This window comes from Argiope bruennichi, chromosome 7, assembly GCF_947563725.1.
Source record: "Argiope bruennichi chromosome 7, qqArgBrue1.1, whole genome shotgun sequence".
Taxonomy (NCBI): Eukaryota; Metazoa; Arthropoda; class Arachnida; order Araneae; family Araneidae; genus Argiope; species Argiope bruennichi.
The window spans coordinates 68,051,357-68,069,100 of record NC_079157.1 but is presented as its reverse complement, the minus strand read 5'-3'; the positions used below and the strand labels follow the sequence as shown (position 1 = coordinate 68,069,100).

General features: G+C 43.9%; 1 protein-coding gene across 7 annotated transcripts; it reads left to right on the top strand.

The window, feature by feature from the left end:
• The first annotated feature begins 1,665 nt into the window (after positions 1-1,665).
• Positions 1,666-16,728, top strand: LOC129975096 (uncharacterized PE-PGRS family protein PE_PGRS54-like). Of its 7 annotated transcripts, none has more exons than XM_056088012.1 (6): positions 1,713-2,583; positions 3,029-3,130; positions 5,419-6,270; positions 9,330-12,827; positions 12,888-13,073; positions 13,380-16,728. In XM_056088012.1, the coding sequence occupies exons 1-6, from the start codon at positions 1,836-1,838 to the stop codon at positions 16,640-16,642; spliced, it is 8,649 nt and encodes a 2,882-aa protein (XP_055943987.1). In that variant the 5' UTR covers positions 1,713-1,835; the 3' UTR covers positions 16,643-16,728. The 7 variants fall into 7 exon arrangements, with proteins under 7 accessions (XP_055943985.1, XP_055943987.1, XP_055943986.1 ...); XM_056088011.1 differs by having other exon boundaries at positions 9,330-13,073; positions 13,380-14,753; positions 14,784-16,728; XM_056088015.1 differs by having other exon boundaries at positions 1,714-2,583; positions 9,330-13,073; positions 13,380-13,676; positions 14,151-16,728.
• The last annotated feature ends 1,016 nt before the right edge of the window (positions 16,729-17,744 follow it).

The window sequence follows — 17,744 nt, the reverse complement described above, 5'->3', positions numbered from 1 at the left end:
ATCTGAAGGTTATGAGTCATCGCAAAACAAGATTCGTGGAAAAATAATTAAATAAGCCGCATTTTTTTCAAAAGTTATAATTTATTGTTCTGATTATAGAGAAGCAAAATTATATGTTACTGCTATAATGCAATTTTTTAATTTTTATGAAAAATTTACATTGTTGTTGGTACAATTATAAATCAGAAAGAGTGCTCTTGCCGAAATTTCTTTGTTTAATTTACAATAAAGGTCTTATAAAAGATCCTCTCCCCATTAAAATTATGGACATTTTGTAAAGCCGCAAATGCCTTGCGTAGCATTGATGAACAATAATTAAGAAATGTAGAATTTTGGCCTGAATCTATCTTGCGAATATATATTTTGAATGCCTTTTTGATAATTAGAACTGGAGCTGGGCTCGGAACTAGAATTTTAGTCACAAGATAAATTTCAGTTTTAGTCACCAAATTTCAGTCATTGTGTTTATGAGTTATTGAATTTACATACATGCGAAAGTACAGAATGACAGACTGTCAACTCTTTGACAAATTTGGTCCAAAATTTGATAAGAACCTGAATATTAAAAGCAAAATTTGTGTACTTAATTTAATTTATCATGCTTTTTACTTTTTCCTATTATCTTCTTCAATTGTATTTGAACAGACTGGTTTTCCATAGATAGACTTTGTTCAAAATTTTACAATAGTTGATAAATTTACTGTTAATACCGTATATCAAAATTTCATTCATCTAGATCAAAGCGGTTTTGAGTTCTCGTATTCCCACATACACATATTGCCAAAAATATGTTCCTCGAACTCAGAAAAGTCCGAAATGCAGTAATTCGTCATAATTTCAAATTTAAATTTTTTGACGATTGCAATACTTTTTTTATACTTCGTATAGTTTGGATTTTAGCATAGAACATCTTCTTTCACGTTTAAGAACTCATTATTTTCAAATTTAAAACAAATATAGCATGTGGTATTAATCATTCAATCGCAGCTATAACAAAATTATAAACAAATCGAGATAAAAGCAAAATTGACAAAAATAAAGTGATATTAATCATTCATACGACTGAAAAAAGCAAACAATTTATTTATTAGAAAAAATTTCGTAGTACTAATTATTTAAAATGGTTGCATTAATCTATATATATATATATATTATTATTATTATTACTTTCTGACTGTGTCATACTAAAATTTTGGGTTCTTTTAAGGTTAAAATATTCTTTATCAATGAAATAAATATTAGTTTACTTCTATGAAATAAAATAAAATAAATTATTTATCTTACAATTTCGGAGAATATGAAGTTTTTGTAAAATCGTCAAGCAAACGTTAATTTATTAAGATGAAAATTCTAATAAATAAGTCAATGTTCTGATTTCGAATGAATGCGAAGAATTTACTTAAACGAAAATTCTAAATCAAAATTTTATTATGTATTTTATTTTCGAGGAAGCATGTCTGTATTCTAAAATGTAGAGTGAACTGAAGAACACTGAATAATATTTTTTTTAACATTTTACCTCTTGCATTAAAATATCTTTTAAAATAAATAAGAATTCAATCACAGCTTGAAGTTACATTTTTTTTTTTGTTGAAAAATAGAGATAAAAATTTCTTTTCTCTGTCACGAACGCAGGTGTCATTTTTCGTTACGCAACTCATTCTAGAACTTTCTGGAAAATAGGTTTCTCACGCTATGAAACATTAGTGCGTCACCAGAAGCAAAAAATAGGTTCGAAGTATTGAACCAGCTGTCAAGGAACACGCAAAAATATGGTATAAAAAGGGACGGAATTCACAGAAACAGCAATCCGACGAGATCAATTCTCATCAAAAATGAGTTGCCCTCGTCTTGTACTAGCCTTTTTGGCTCTTCTCAGTACCCATGCTCTCTTTGCTGCTGCTGGTGGTACGACTCCTTGGGATTCTCTAGCCCTGGCAGACAGTTTCATGAAAAGTTTCATGGATGGAATAGGTACCAGTGGAGTATTCTCTTCGAGTCAAATCGATGACATGAGTACCATTGGCGATACCATGATCGACTCTGTCAATAGATTGGCAAGCAGTGGACGAATCTCGAAATCAAAGCTTCAAGCTCTGAATATGGCATTTGCTTCATCCATGGCTGAAATAGCTGCTACGGAAGAAGGTGGCTTAAGTATAGGTGCAAAAACGAGCGCCATTGCCAGCGCTCTTAGAGGCGCCTTCCTTCAAACAACAGGATATTCAAATGAGCAATTCATAAACGAAATTACGTCGTTAGTTAGTATGATAGCTCAAGCAAATACAAATTCAGTGTCAGCAAGCGCTTCCGCATCCGCAGGAGGAGGATATGGCGGTTCAAGTTACGGACCATCTTCTGTGAGTTCAATATCCGCTAGTGCATCATCTGCTGGAGCTGGATCTGCACAGCAAGGACCAGGAAGTTACGGACCATCTGGATCTGGAGGATACGGTCCTTCTGGATCTAGTGCAGCTGCCGCTGCTGCCGCACCTGGAGGTCAAGGACCTGGAAACTATGGACCTTCTGGATCTGGAGGAGCAGGACCTAGTGGTTCTGGAGGATATGGACCTGGAAGTCAAGGTATGTCCGGAAATTATAAGCCAAATCTGAAAAACATACAGATAAACATGCATATTTCCCAACGCTTTACGTTATTTTGAAAATTCTATTCTTTATTAAGTGAGAATTATTTAAAGAAAGATCCTTACATTCCTTCTTTCAGAATGTTATATTATTTTTTAATTTATTGAAAATTTTAAAATTTATACAGCATTACCAATATACATCAGCTTAGATCATATTTAAATTATATTTAAAAAATTTCAACATTAAATGAGCCATCTTTATTTTTTCCATCATATTATCATTTCTATATATAATGTACGATTTTTTAAATCTAAAAACCGCTTCTAAAAATCTAGAACTGAAAAAACACCGAACATTTTAAGTTGAGTTTTGATTAATTTAAGTTAAATTACACGAGTTTTTAATTAGCTCTTTATTATTCAATATTATTCTATAACAGGACCATCCGGACCTAGTGGGCCAGGAGCAGCAGCAGCAGCCGCTGCAGCAAGTGGACCAGGAGGATACGGACCATCTGGACCAAGTGGACCTGGAAGCCAAGGTAAACCTGAAAACCAGTTGTTAATTAATGTGAAGCTAATATACATGTAATAATTCCAACTTAACTAAATTAAATTCAGTGGCGCAATAGCCCATGTGGGCCAAGGCCTACAGTACCCATATCTGCTTTCTTGACCGAGGGCTCTGGGGTGTAAGGCATATGTCCGGTTAGGTGTTCAGCCTAACATGGAACTCTCAGTGTTTAATTTCCAAGCAAGCTTGGTCCTCAGTTTATCGACTCATTGAAGAGATGAAAGGCTGAGTCAACCTTGCCCAACTTAACTTAATTTCAACTTAATCATTTCTTTAATCTAATCTTTTTTAATACCGTATATTTGAACTGCATTTTAAATTTAACTCCTGAAGTTATCACATTTTTTTTCTAACTCTCTTGACACTGTGCACGTATAAAATAAATATTCTTTCACCTAAATTTTGGATAATCTACTTTTAAAGTTTTCTTCCACGTGATCTGAGCTTCCCGAGTTCGAGTCCTGGTTCAAGCATGGTTGTTCTTTATCCTTGCTCTATCTGTGAGGTTATGGAAGTGCCCCCCTCCCCTGTAAAAAGGGGTTGTGCAAGCGTGTGTGTGAATGTCATCTTCATATGAGCTACAAATCGGATGTCTGCCCTCGGGTGCTCAGGGGCCTTTACCCTGAGAAACTCGGCTTAAATCGTCGACTTCGTTAGCGGGCTTGCCTATGGCAAGTGCCATAAGTAACAACAGCATATTTTTAATTTTCTTCTATGATATTTCCATTTTCGTCAATTAAGATTTATTATAGGATATTATATTTTCTTTGATTTAAAATCTCTCTCAATGTTTTGTTTAACTCAAATTTTGAAATTGTTTTCTATAATCTGAGTAAAAGACAGTTTCAAATATAGTCATAAAATATGTAAAAATACTAGGAAAGATATCAATAGTAAATTCGTCATTTTAAATTTTTTATCGCAATAACTGTTTTTTATAAATTCTTTTCATTGATCTTATCATCTCGAGAACCTTTGTAAAAAAAATTCTTCCCAAGACTTCCCACAAAGCTATATCAATCATTTTCATCGTTTATTATATTGATTTTAATACATTAAATATTTTGTATGCATTTGAAATTATTTGACTTTAGGTCTGAAACAAGTAATTACTAGCCAAACGGCTAAAACCCATTTGTTTGTGTGTACTGATATTCTACAGACAAAATCGTTTTACCTAGAGTTGCGACAATTGGCTCATATTTACTTTGGAGAGTATAAATGTACATCTCGAGCAATTACTTTAAAAAAATTAATTCGAACATTCAAAATTTTGGCGTTTATCCGTAATAACTTCCAAATATATGACAGCACTAAACTTATTTTTGCATTATTCTAGAATTGAAAATTATCCTTTCGATGATTCCATTTTTTTGACATTGAATCTTTTTCTAATTAGAATTAATTTTCAAAAAATAATTCAAGCATATTTTCCAGCAGATACTAAGTATAAAATATAAATAAAATTTAGCCCACACGAGCATGCCACGCGTGTATAAGAAAAATCAGCTTTTATCTACGCGTTGCCATCATGTTGAAAAAAAATTCTTTTTAAAAGAAACTCATTTTTAAGAAGTTAACAAATAAATTTAAAAAACGATTTATGTAGTTTGAATCAATGATAGTTCTCATGAATTACAAATAGAGAAATTATCTAAAATTTTGAATTTCAAGAAAAAAATTCAAAATTTCAGTTAATTTTACATAATCTGAAGCCGCTGCAGTCAAACAAGTTAACTTCGCTTTGACTGATTGAATTATATAAGTTTTAAGCATTTTTAAATCAATACATTAATACCAGCGGAATAAGATGTGAAAAGGTATGAATGAAATAAAACAAAAAATTAGTAAAAATCAAGGCAGAATAATTCGAATGTTACCGTTGTCAGCAATCGTGTATCTTTCATTTTTCAATACTAACTGCGTTAATTTTTTTAAACAAAATTTGACCGTGAGGATAATTTGAAATAAAGAAATGCAATATAGCGTCGGAAACATAAAAGATTGTCTTCTATGAAAAGGTAAAAAGATTGACACCAAGTAATTTCTCCTGAAGTTAGAGGCGGAAAGAAATTTATGAATTAACTTCTAATTAATTGGAAAATTAATCTAAACATATCTTGAAAAGTTGCAAATATTGTATAGTATCGTTCTTTTGGTTCAATACACTACATTCATTCAAAACAAAAAGTCGAACATAAATAGAGAAAAGTAATAAAAAAAACTTTAATTATATAAAAGTTAAATTCACATCAGGACCTGGCAATCAAGGACCAGGAGGAGTAAGCGCAGCCGCCGCTGCAGCAAGTGGACCTGGTGGATACGGTCCTGGAAGCCAAGGACCATCTGGACCTGGAAGCCAAGGACCATCTGGACCTGGAAGCCAAGGACCATCTGGACCTGGAGGTTATGGCCCTGGCAGTCAAGGTCCAGGCGCAGCCGCAGCCGCCGCTGCAGCAAGTGGACCTGGAGGATACGGACCTGGAAGCCAAGGACCATCTGGACCTGGAAGCCAACGGCAATCTGGACCTGGTGGAGCTGGAGGATACGGACCAGGAGGAGCAAGTGCAGCCGCAGCCGCCTCTGCAGCAAGTGGACCTGGAGGATATGGACCAGGAAGTCAAGGACCATCTGGACCAGGCGGATATGGGCCTGGAGCATCTGGACCTGGTGGAGCTGGAGGTTATGGACCTGGCAGTCAAGGTCCTGGAGGGGCAAGTGCAGCCGCAGCCGCCGCTTCAGCAAGTGGACCTGGAGGATACGGTCCTGGAAACCAAGGGCCATCTGGACCTGGAAGCCAAGGACCATCTGGACCTGGAGGATACGGACCTGGATCATCTGGGCCTGGAGGAGCAAGCGCAGCAGCAGCCGCAGCAGCTAGTGGACCTGGAGGATATGGACCAGGAAGCCAAGGACCATCTGGACCTGGGGGATATGGACCTGGAAGCCAAGGACCATCTGGACCTGGCGGATACGGACCTGGATCATCTGGTCCTGGTGGAGCTGGAGGTTACGGCCCTGGCAGTCAAGGACAACTAGGGCCAGGTGCAGCAGCAGCAGCAGCCGCTGCAGCAAGTGGTCCTGGAGGATATGGACCTGAAAGTCAAGGTATGTTTAAACTTTTTTGTGATTAATCAACGAATTTTAAATAGACATTATCATATTTCGTCTGCTTAATTTAATTGCATGATTTTTTTAAAATTCTTTCATTGAACTTACGGTTTCTTTCTCTTTCTTCGTTGTTATTTCTTGAAATTCATGACTAAGGGGATCATGCATTTGTTTTTTATAGACTGGTTGTCATTCTACTAACAATAATGTTTTGCTCGTTCAATTTGTTTAATGTTTCTTGTTTATGTATTTGTCAGAATACATTTCTGTATACTTTTATTATATTAGAGAAAGATATTATCAATTTTTTTTTACTTTTAAATCTTATTTAGGATTTTACTGCATTTGTTATCTGCTGAGTATAAGAAAAGATTTATGATTACTTAGTTAGTAAAGGAAGCTTTTTCTGTTGTAATGCTATTCTCACGGTAACTTATGAATAAGGATAATAATTTTTTATTTCTTTTTTCGCTAATCCGTAAGGCACACTTTTCATTATTAATATGAAAATTAAAATAACTAACTATTTCTTTATATTCATGGCCTATTCAAATAGCAATTTTCAGGTATTGTTTAGCGAATTTTGGTATGTATGTGGGAATTAAGTTTTGATTCCTATGCTTTCATTCGGTATTCAAGGTTTTGATTCAGAATCAAAAATTTATAAAAAAATGAAGATTTCGTTTATCGATACTTACACTTTAACGATCGTCAACAATCAAAGCTAGCCATGATTAGCCATTATCCAAAAAGTAAACCATGCTTAAATTTTTGGAGACTTAATACGGGAGTTAAATTAGTGTTTTTTTGGGTTTTTTTAACAAGAAACGAATTTTAACGTTTTTCATTTTTTAATAAAATTAAAAAATGAAAGTAACAAAATAAAAAAGAATAGCATGTGTCCTCTGAAACAGACTGTCATTATTATTCGGAATATAAATATAAAGATAAGACCCATACAGAACATTATTATTATTGTCACTTTAATAAATTGTCTCTTTCTATGAAATGTCCACCAGAACTGAGATAGAAAAAGGTGACTGACAAAGCAAGACCAGAAAACAAAGAAATTTACTATTTATCCAAAAAAAAAAAAAAAATCATTCCCTATACTTTTCTGAATTTCATCACAAATATCCACTGACATTTCACAAATCTTTCTTATCCTGCTCAACGATTCCTCGTTCCCGAATGCACTAAGGAACTACAAGATTTAAACTCATTAGTGGAGCGAGTGAGGTGATAAAAACTAGTGTAAATTACATTCGAAAGGGAAGTAGTCGGTGTTTCACTGACCACATCAGAAATATGAATGATTACTTATATATAACATGAATCTATGGAAATAAATAGAAAAACGACCATGGTGAAAAACAAAGTACAGTACACTACCGAGTATCCGGTTCGCGACTATCTGACTTAATTTTCTTCATCGCAATTAATTAAGAAAGGCATTGATATCATTGCCAAGGCATTGGAAGCGGTCGTCTGCTATGATCCTCCTACGTGTCGTGTGCAAAATACAAGTTGTTACAGAAATAGAGTAATATTCTGCTCGTTGCTCATTGTTTCGTCAGTTTGTAACGGACCTCAATTGTTGCCGCAGTTCCTGATTTTAACTGCACAGTTCACACAGGATTCGTAAAAGTTCTTTGGGTACACTTAATATTTTTTAATTATGCCACAGTGAATTGAACAGAATTCATGTCAAAATGTGAACAGTTTATTTCCTTTAACTCACTTTTCTCTAATAAATTCTTGCAGTGCATTATATTAATATATTTTGACTCGACAAGTTACCAACAATTGCTACTATGTTTCACCTTGTCGCGTTCATATTTTACTCAGCTTGAGATGAACGGAGGGCTTAGTACTCAATAAAAAGTGAAAAAATACATATTGTAACAGTGAATTTTGATGTAAAAGCTTTGTTTTCTGGTACTGATGGGCAAGAAATGAGTTCAAATAACTCCGGCTTTTTTGTTACCCACCTGTCCTTCCGCCACATTGGGTGGCATATTGGGAAGTGTACTGTATAATAACTACTTGTAATACGTTAAAATACAAATATCAATTCTGGAAATATATCTTGACTTAATATTTTACAGCTGCCAGTCATTCAAAATAAGTTTTTTTAAAAATTCTGTTTTTAAATAAGGTTAAGGCATCTGGTTCTTTTACTGTAGAAGATTTAGCATATTTGTCGCCTAGCTCGTAATTCGGAACATCGACATGTACTTTCATCTAGACTGACTCTTCCGTAAGAAGCATAATTATATATTTATATTTTTATTTATTTTATGTCGTTAATAAATTTGGAATAAGATATATTTTTTAAAATCAACGAACGAATGTTGACGTATCAAAACCTGTGAAAAATGATGATTCTAATACCATTTTCCAAAATAAAGCCAGACATTATATTTTTGTCAGCTGAAACAAGAAATAATTATGGTTAATATGAAAGAGTGAATTCTAATAAGTTTGTTATTTTTTAAACTGTACAGATCGGTCGTAACATTATCATCAATTCCGGAATCATCGGCCTACATCTGAAATTAATGTTATATTTAATATTATTGAGAAAATACAATAATTTTATGTTCAACAAGAATTTAATTATATAATTTAATTTGTTAACAGCAAAAATGAGTTCAAATTCCAATGATCTTTTATGGCAAATTTAGAATTCCTAAGAACTAAAGAGAATTGATCAGAGTGCCTGTCACAATCTTTTCTATTATTGCAAATATCAAAGCATATTCATTAAGCATATTAAAGTACTTACTTTTTTAATGCCTATTACTATTTATTACACTTTTCACTGCGCTATTTACATTATATTTGTTGTTTTAGCCATCCTTATTATTCTTCATTCTGATATGCTTACATTCAATTTTGTTTCTGTTTCAAATCCAGTGTTCAACCACCATGATTTTCAATGAAATATTCATTTTATATGCATTCGGAATCATTTGATTTTAAGGATGAAGTATGTGATTTAATCAGTTAAAGAATTTATTCTCGCTTAGTTAATAAATTTATACCTACGACAGGACAATCTGGACCTGGCAGCCAAGGTCCTGGAGGAGCAAGCGCGGCCGCAGCAGCTGCTGCTAGTGGACCTAGAGGATACGGCCCTGGAAGCCAAGGGCCATCTGGACCTGGAGGATATGGACCTGGAAGCCAAGGGCCATCTGGACCTGGAGGATATGGACCTGGAAGCCAAGCACCATCTGGACCTGGTGGATATGGACCTGGAGCATCTGGACCTGGAGCATCTGGACCTGGAGGAGCTGGAGGTTATGGACCTGGCAGTCAAGGTCCAGGAGGAGCAAGCGCTGCCGCAGCCGCTGCAGCAAGTGGACCTGGAGGATACGGCCCTGGAAGCCAAGGGCCATCTGGACCAGGAGGATACGGACCTGGATCATCTGGACCTGGAGCTTATGGACCTGGCAGTCAAGGTCCAGGAAGAGCAAGCGCAGCAGCAGCCGCTGCAGCTAGTGGACCTGGAGGATATGGACCAGGAAGCCAAGGACCATCTGGGCCTGGAAGCCAAGGACCATCTGGACCTGGAGGATACGGACCTGGAGCATCTGGACCTGGAGGTTATGGACCTGGCAGTCAAGGTCCTGGAGGAGCAAGCGCAGCCGCAGCAGCTGCAGCTAGTGGACCCGCAGGATATGGACCAGGAAGCCAAGGGCCATCTGGACCTGGAAGCCAAGGACCATACGGACCTGGAGGTTATGGACCTGGCAGTCAAGGTCCTGGAGGAGCAAGCGCAGCCGCAGCAGCTGCAGCTAGTGGACCCGGAGGATATGGACCAGGAAGTCAAGGGCCATCTGGACCTGGAAGCCAAGGACCATCTGGACCTGGAGGATATGGACCATCTGGACCTGGAGGATATGGTCCTGGAAGCCAAGGGCCATCTGGACCTGGAGGATACGGGCCTGGAGCATCTGGACCTGGAGGTTATGGACCTGGCAGTCAAGGTCCTGGTGGAGCAAGCGCAGCCGCAGCAGCTGCAGCAAGTGGGCCTGGAGGATATGGACCAGGAAGTCAAGGACCATCTGGACCTGGAAGCCAAGGACCATCTGGACCTGGAAGCCAAGGGCCATCTGGACCTGGAGGATACGGACCTGGAGCATCTGGACCTGGAGGTTATGGACCTGGCAGTCAAGGTCCTGGAGGAGCAAGCGCAGCAGCAGCAGCTGCAGCTAGTGGACCCGGAGGATATGGACCAGGAAGCCAAGGGCCATCTGGACCTGGAAGCCAAGGACCATCTGGACCTGGAGGATACGGACCTGGAGCATCTGGACCTGGAGGTTATGGACCTGGCAGTCAAGGTCCTGGAGGAGCAAGCGCAGCCGCAGCAGCTGCAGCAAGTGGACCCGGAGGATATGGACCAGGAAGTCAAGGACCATCTGGACCTGGAAGCCAAGGGCCATCTGGACCTGGAGGATACGGACCTGGAGCATCTGGACCTGGAGGTTATGGACCTGGCAGTCAAGGTCCTGGAGGAGCAAGCGCAGCAGCAGCAGCTTCGGCTAGTGGACCCGGAGGATATGGACCAGGAAGCCAAGGGCCATCTGGACCTGGAAACCAAGGACCATCTTTACCTGGAGGATACGGACCTGGAGCATCTGGACCTGGAGGTTATGGACCTGGCAGTCAAGGTCCTGGAGGAGCAAGCGCAGCCGCAGCAGCTGCAGCAAGTGGGCCTGGAGGATATGGACCAGGAAGTCAAGGACCATCTGGACCTGGAAGCCAAGGGCCATCTGGACCTGGAGGATACGGACCTGGAGCATCTGGACCTGGAGGTTATGGACCTGGCAGTCAAGGTCCTGGAGGAGCAAGCGCAGCAGCTTCAGCTAGTGGACCCGGAGGATATGGACCAGGAAGCCAAGGGCCATCTGGACCTGGAATTAAAGGACCATCTGGACCTGGAGGATACGGACCTGGAGCATCTGGACCTGGAGGTTATGGACCTGGCAGTCAAGGTCCTGGAGGAGCAAGCGCAGCCGCAGCAGCTGCAGCTAGTGGACCCGCAGGATATGGACCAGGAAGCCAAGGGCCATCTGGACCTGGAAGCCAAGGACCATACGGACCTGGAGGTTATGGACCTGGCAGTCAAGGTCCTGGAGGAGCAAGCGCAGCCGCAGCAGCTGCAGCTAGTGGATCCGGAGGATATGGACCAGGAAGCCAAGGGCCATCTGGACCTGGAGGATATGGACCTGGAAGCCAAGGGCCATCTGGACCTGGAGGATATGGACCTGGAAGCCAAGCACTATCTGGACCTGGTGGATATGGACCTGGAGCATCTGGACCTGGAGGAGCTGGAGGTTATGGACCTGGCAGTCAAGGTCCAGGAGGAGCAAGCGCTGCCGCAGCCGCTGCAGCAAGTGGACCTGGAGGATACGGCCCTGGAAGCCAAGGGCCATCTGGACCAGGAGGATACGGACCTGGATCATCTGGACCTGGAGCTTATGGACCTGGCAGTCAAGGTCCAGGAGGAGCAAGCGCAGCAGCAGCCGCTGCAGCTAGTGGACCTGGAGGATATGGACCAGGAAGCCAAGGACCATCTGGGCCTGGAAGCCAAGGACCATCTGGACCTGGAGGATACGGACCTGGAGCATCTGGACCTGGAGGTTATGGACCTGGCAGTCAAGGTCCTGGAGGAGCAAGCGCAGCCGCAGCAGCTGCAGCTAGTGGACCCGCAGGATATGGACCAGGAAGCCAAGGGCCATCTGGACCTGGAAGCCAAGGACCATACGGACCTGGAGGTTATGGACCTGGCAGTCAAGGTCCTGGAGGAGCAAGCGCAGCCGCAGCAGCTGCAGCTAGTGGACCCGGAGGATATGGACCAGGAAGTCAAGTGCCATCTGGACCTGGAAGCCAAGGACCATCTGGACCTGGAGGATATGGACCATCTGGAACTGGAGGATATGGTCCTGGAAGCCAAGGGCCATCTGGACCTGGAGGATACGGGCCTGGAGCATCTGGACCTGGAGGTTATGGACCTGGCAGTCAAGGTCCTGGTGGAGCAAGCGCAGCCGCAGCAGCTGCAGCAAGTGGGCCTGGAGGATATGGACCAGGAAGTCAAGGACCATCTGGACCTGGAAGCCAAGGACCATCTGGACCTGGAAGCCAAGGGCCATCTGGACCTGGAGGATACGGACCTGGAGCATCTGGACCTGGAGGTTATGGACCTGGCAGTCAAGGTCCTGGAGGAGCAAGCGCAGCAGCAGCAGCTGCAGCTAGTGGACCCGGAGGATATGGACCAGGAAGCCAAGGGCCATCTGGACCTGGAAGCCAAGGACCATCTGGACCTGGAGGATACGGACCTGGAGCATCTGGACCTGGAGGTTATGGACCTGGCAGTCAAGGTCCTGGAGGAGCAAGCGCAGCCGCAGCAGCTGCAGCAAGTGGACCCGGAGGATATGGACCAGGAAGTCAAGGACCATCTGGACCTGGAAGCCAAGGACCATCTGGACCTGGAAGCCAAGGGCCATCTGGACCTGGAGGATACGGACCTGGAGCATCTGGACCTGGAGGTTTTGGACCTGGAGGTTATGGACCTGGCAGTCAAGGTCCTGGAGGTTTTGGACCTGGAGGTTATGGACCTGGCAGTCAAGGTCCTGGAGGAGCAAGCGCAGCAGCAGCAGCTTCAGCTAGTGGACCCGGAGGATATGGACCAGGAAGCCAAGGGCCATCTGGACCTGGAAGCCAAGGACCATCTTTACCTGGAGGATACGGACCTGGAGCATCTGGACCTGGAGGTTATGGACCTGGCAGTCAAGGTCCTGGAGGAGCAAGCGCAGCTGCAGCAAGTGGGCCTGGAGGATATGGACCAGGAAGTCAAGGACCATCTGGACCTGGAAGCCAAGGGCCATCTGGACCTGGAGGATACGGACCTGGAGCATCTGGACCTGGAGGTTATGGACCTGGCAGTCAAGGTCCTGGAGGAGCAAGCGCAGCAGCAGCAGCTTCAGCTAGTGGACCCGGAGGATATGGACCAGGAAGCCAAGGGCCATCTGGACCTGGAATTCAAGGACCATCTGGACCTGGAGCATCTGGACCTGGAGGTTATGGACCTGGCAGTCAAGGTCCTGGAGGAGCAAGCGCAGCCGCAGCAGCTGCAGCAAGTGGGCCTGGAGGATATGGACCAGGAAGTCAAGGGCCATCTGGACCTGGAAGCCAAGGACCATCTGGACCTGGAGGAGCAGGCGCAGCAGCAGCAGCCTCTGCAGCAAGTGGACCTGGAGGATATGGACCAGGAAGTCAAGGACCATCTGGACCTGGAAGCCAAGGACAATCTGGACCTGGAAGCCAAGGGCCATCTGGACCTGGAGGATACGGACCTGGAGCATCTGGACCTGGAGGTTATGGACCTGGCAGTCAAGGTCCTGGAGGAGCAAGCGCAGCCGCAGCAGCTGCAGCAAGTGGGCCTGGAGGATATGGACCAGGAAGTCAAGGACCATCTGGACCTGGAAGCCAAGGACCATCTGGAGCTGGCGGATATGGACCTGGAGCATCTGGTCCTGGTGGAGCTGGAGGATATGGACCTGGCAGTCAAGGTCCTGGAGGAGCAAGCGCAGCCGCAGCAGCTGCAGCTAGTGGACCCGGAGGATATGGACCAGGAAGCCAAGGGCCATCTGGACCTGGAGGATACGGACCTGGAGGTTATGGAGCTGGCAGTCAAGGTCCTGGAGGAGCAAGCGCAGCCGCAGCAGCTGCAGCAAGTGGGCCTGGAGGATATGGACCAGGAAGTCAAGGACCATCTGGACCTGGAAGCCAAGGACCATCTGGACCTGGAAGCCAAGGGCCATCTGGACCTGGAGGATACGGACCTGGAGGTTATGGACCTGGCAGTCAAGGTCCTGGAGGAGCAAGCGCAGCAGCAGCAGCTGCAGCTAGTGGACCCGGAGGATATGGACCAGGAAGCCAAGGGCCATCTGGACCTGGAAGCCAAGGACCATCTGGACCTGGAGGATATGGACCTGGAGCATCTGGACCTGGAGGTTATGGACCTGGCAGTCAAGGTCCTGGAGGAGCAAGCGCAGCCGCCGCAGCTGCGGCAAGTGGACCCGGAGGATATGGACCAGGAAGCCAAGGACCATCTGGACCTGGAAGCCAAGGACCATCTGGACCTGGAGGATATGGACCTGGAGCATCTGGACCTGGAGGTTATGGACCTGGCAGTCAAGGTCCTGGAGGAGCAAGCGGAGCAGCAACAGCTGCAGCTAGTGGACCCGGAGGATATGGACCAGGAAGCCAAGGGCCATCTGGACCTGGAAGCCAAGGACCATCTGGACCTGGAGGATATGGACCTGGAGCATCTGGACCTGGAGGTTATGGACCTGGCAGTCAAGGTCCTGGAGGAGCAAGCGCAGCCGCCGCAGCTGCGGCAAGTGGACCCGGAGGATATGGACCAGGAAGCCAAGGGCCATCTGGACCTGGAAGCCAAGGACCATCTGGACCTGGAGGATACGGACCTGGAGCATCTGGACCTGGAGGTTATGGACCTGGCAGTCAAGGTCCTGGAGGAGCAAGCGCAGCCGCAGCAGCTGCAGCAAGTGGGCCTGAAGGATATGGACCAGGAAGTCAAGGGCCATCTGGACCTGGAAGCCAAGGACCATCTGGACCTGGAGGAGCAGGCGCAGCAGCAGCAGCCTCTGCAGCAAGTGGACCTGGAGGATATGGACCAGGAAGTCAAGGACCATCTGGACCTGGAAGCCAAGGACCATCTGGACCTGGAAGCCAAGGGCCATCTGGACCTGGAGGATACGGACCTGGAGCATCTGGACCTGGAGGTTATGGACCTGGCAGTCAAGGTCCTGGAGGAGCAAGCGCAGCAGCAGCTGCTGCAGCTAGTGGACCCGGAGGATATGGACCAGGAAGCCAAGGGCCATCTGGACTTGGAAGCCAAGGACCATCTGGACCTGGAGGATATGGACCTGGAGCATCTGGACCTGGAGGTTATGGACCTGGCAGTCAAGGTCCTGGAGGAGCAAGCGGAGCAGCAGCAGCTGCAGCTAGTGGACCCGGAGGATATGGACCAGGAAGCCAAGGGCCATCTGGACCTGGAAGCCAAGGACCATCTGGACCTGGAGGATACGGACCTGGAGCATCTGGACCTGGAGGTTATGGACCTGGCAGTCAAGGTCCTGGAGGAGCAAGCGCAGCCGCAGCAGCTGCAGCAAGTGGGCCTGGAGGATATGGACCAGGAAGTCAAGGACCATCTGGACCTGGAAGCCAAGGGCCATCTGGACCTGGAGGATACGGACCTGGAGCATCTGGACCTGGAGGTTATGGACCTGGCAGTCAAGTTCCTGGAGGAGCAAGCGCAGCAGCAGCAGCTGCGGCAAGTGGACCCGGAGGATATGGACCAGGAAGCCAAGGGCCATCTGGACCTGGAAGCCAAGGACCATCTGGACCTGGAGGTTATGGACCTGGCAGTCAAGGTCCTGGAGGAGCAAGCGCAGCCGCAGCAGCTGCAGCAAGTGGGCCTGGAGGATATGGACCAGGAAGTCAAGGGCCATCTGGACCTGGAAGCCAAGGACCATCTGGACCTGGAGGAGCAGGCGCAGCAGCAGCAGCCTCTGCAGCAAGTGGACCTGGAGGATATGGACCAGGAAGCCAAGGGCCATCTGGACCTGGAAGCCAAGGACCATCTGGACCTGGAGGTTATGGACCTGGCAGTCAAGGTCCTGGAGGAGCAAGCGCAGCCGCAGCAGCTGCAGCAAGTGGGCCTGGAGGATATGGACCAGGAAGTCAAGGACTATCTGGACCTGGAAGCCAAGGACCATCTGGACGTGGAAGCCAAGGACCATCTGGACCTGGAGGATACGGACCTGGAGCATCTGGACCTGGAGGTTATGGACCTGGCAGTCAAGGTCCTGGAGGAGCAAGCGCAGCCGCAGCAGCTGCAGCTAGTGGACCCGGAGGATATGGTCCAGGAAGCCAAGGGCCATCTGGACCTGGAAGCCAAGGGCCATCTGGACCTGGAAGCCAAGGACCATCTGGACCTGGTGGTGCTGGTGGTTATGGCCCATCTGCTTCAGCTTCAGTATCTGTTGCAGCCTCTCGCTTATCTTCTCCTGCAGCCTCGTCCAGAGTGTCATCCACTGTATCTTCATTAGTTTCTAGTGGACCTTCCAATGGTGCAGCGGTTTCTGGAGCTTTGAATGGCTTGGTGTCTCAGATCAGTTCAAGTAATCCAGGCTTATCAGGATGTGATGTCCTTGTACAAGCATTGTTGGAATTGGTATCTGCCTTGGTGGCAATTCTTGGCTCTGCTAATATTGGTTCAGTTGATTACAACTCTGTGGGGCAGACAACTCAAACCATTAGCCAATATTTTTCATAAGCTTTTGGTAAAATATAATTTTGCTTATAAAATGTACGAAATATATCCTAAAGTACAAATTTAATAAAATCTTGATTGAAGTATTATTTGGTTTGTCATTTTTATATTTTATCTATTTGCCTGAATCATTTCTCTCTTTTAACTTTTGAAATTACATGAAGAATGAATATATTTTTCTTTTAGGATGAAAATTTTAAAATCATTGATCCTTTTTCTATTTTAGATAATAGAAATAATAATAGACAGGATTTATATACATTCAAATATTCCAGAGGATACAGATTTACAACTTTCAAATTTTAAAAATAAAATGTCCCAGTGTCCAATAGATAATGCAATGTTCAATGGAAATAACATTTATTTTAATGCAAATTCAAGGCATTTGCTTTTCATGCTACATCACCGTGCAACTGCTGTAACTTAATATTCTACACTCTATATTGATGATTTCTGGATAACTTAAATGAAGCCGTTTTTACTTCTATTTTTACTATCTATTCCCAGGAGCTCTAAACGGACATGCTTCGGAAAATCTCATGATTTATAACGATCTGGAATGGATCTATAACGATCAATGTCTATCTAATCATGTGCAAAAATTTGCATTCATTTTCAAACTTTTTGTCGTTTGTTCTGAATAGATAATAAGATGTGGCACTTCAGCCGCAGCATTCGATAATCTTTAAGAAATTGTATTCCTTGAAGTCGTCCGTAGTTAGTTAATCTATGTCACAGCATTATCTTCACGATCTAAACTAAAATCATACTAACTAATGCTGTATTTGCTAAAATTTTACGAGTTATTCTTTTCAGTCATTTCAAAGTAAAAATATTATGTGCTTGTGTGGGGGGGGAGGGGAATCAAGTGATTTCAAAAAAGAATTTATGACTTATTTATAATTTAATTATTACTTCTTAATACTTTTTAAAATTGTCTTCCTAATTTTTTCCTCATTTTCGTATTACATATTTTTCAAATTTCATCTTACGAGCCAATTTTCAACAATAGAAATATAATTACAACTCAATTTCAATACTGCAGGTGCTGTTTGACTAGAAGTACATTTTTTAATTAAATGCCTTATTAGAAAAATAAAAGAAA

Excerpts from the sequence above, each read along its gene's own strand:
- LOC129975096 (XM_056088010.1), top strand. The coding sequence starts at position 1,836 with ATGAGTTGCCCTCGTCTTGTACTAGCCTTTTTGGCTCTTCTCAGTACC. Across the intron at positions 2,584-3,028 it reads ATATGGACCTGGAAGTCAAG|GACCATCCGGACCTAGTGGG; the intron begins GTATGTCCGGAA and ends ATTCTATAACAG. Across the intron at positions 13,074-13,379 it reads TTATGGACCTGGCAGTCAAG|GTCCTGGAGGAGCAAGCGCA; the intron begins GTCCTGGAGGAG and ends CTGGCAGTCAAG.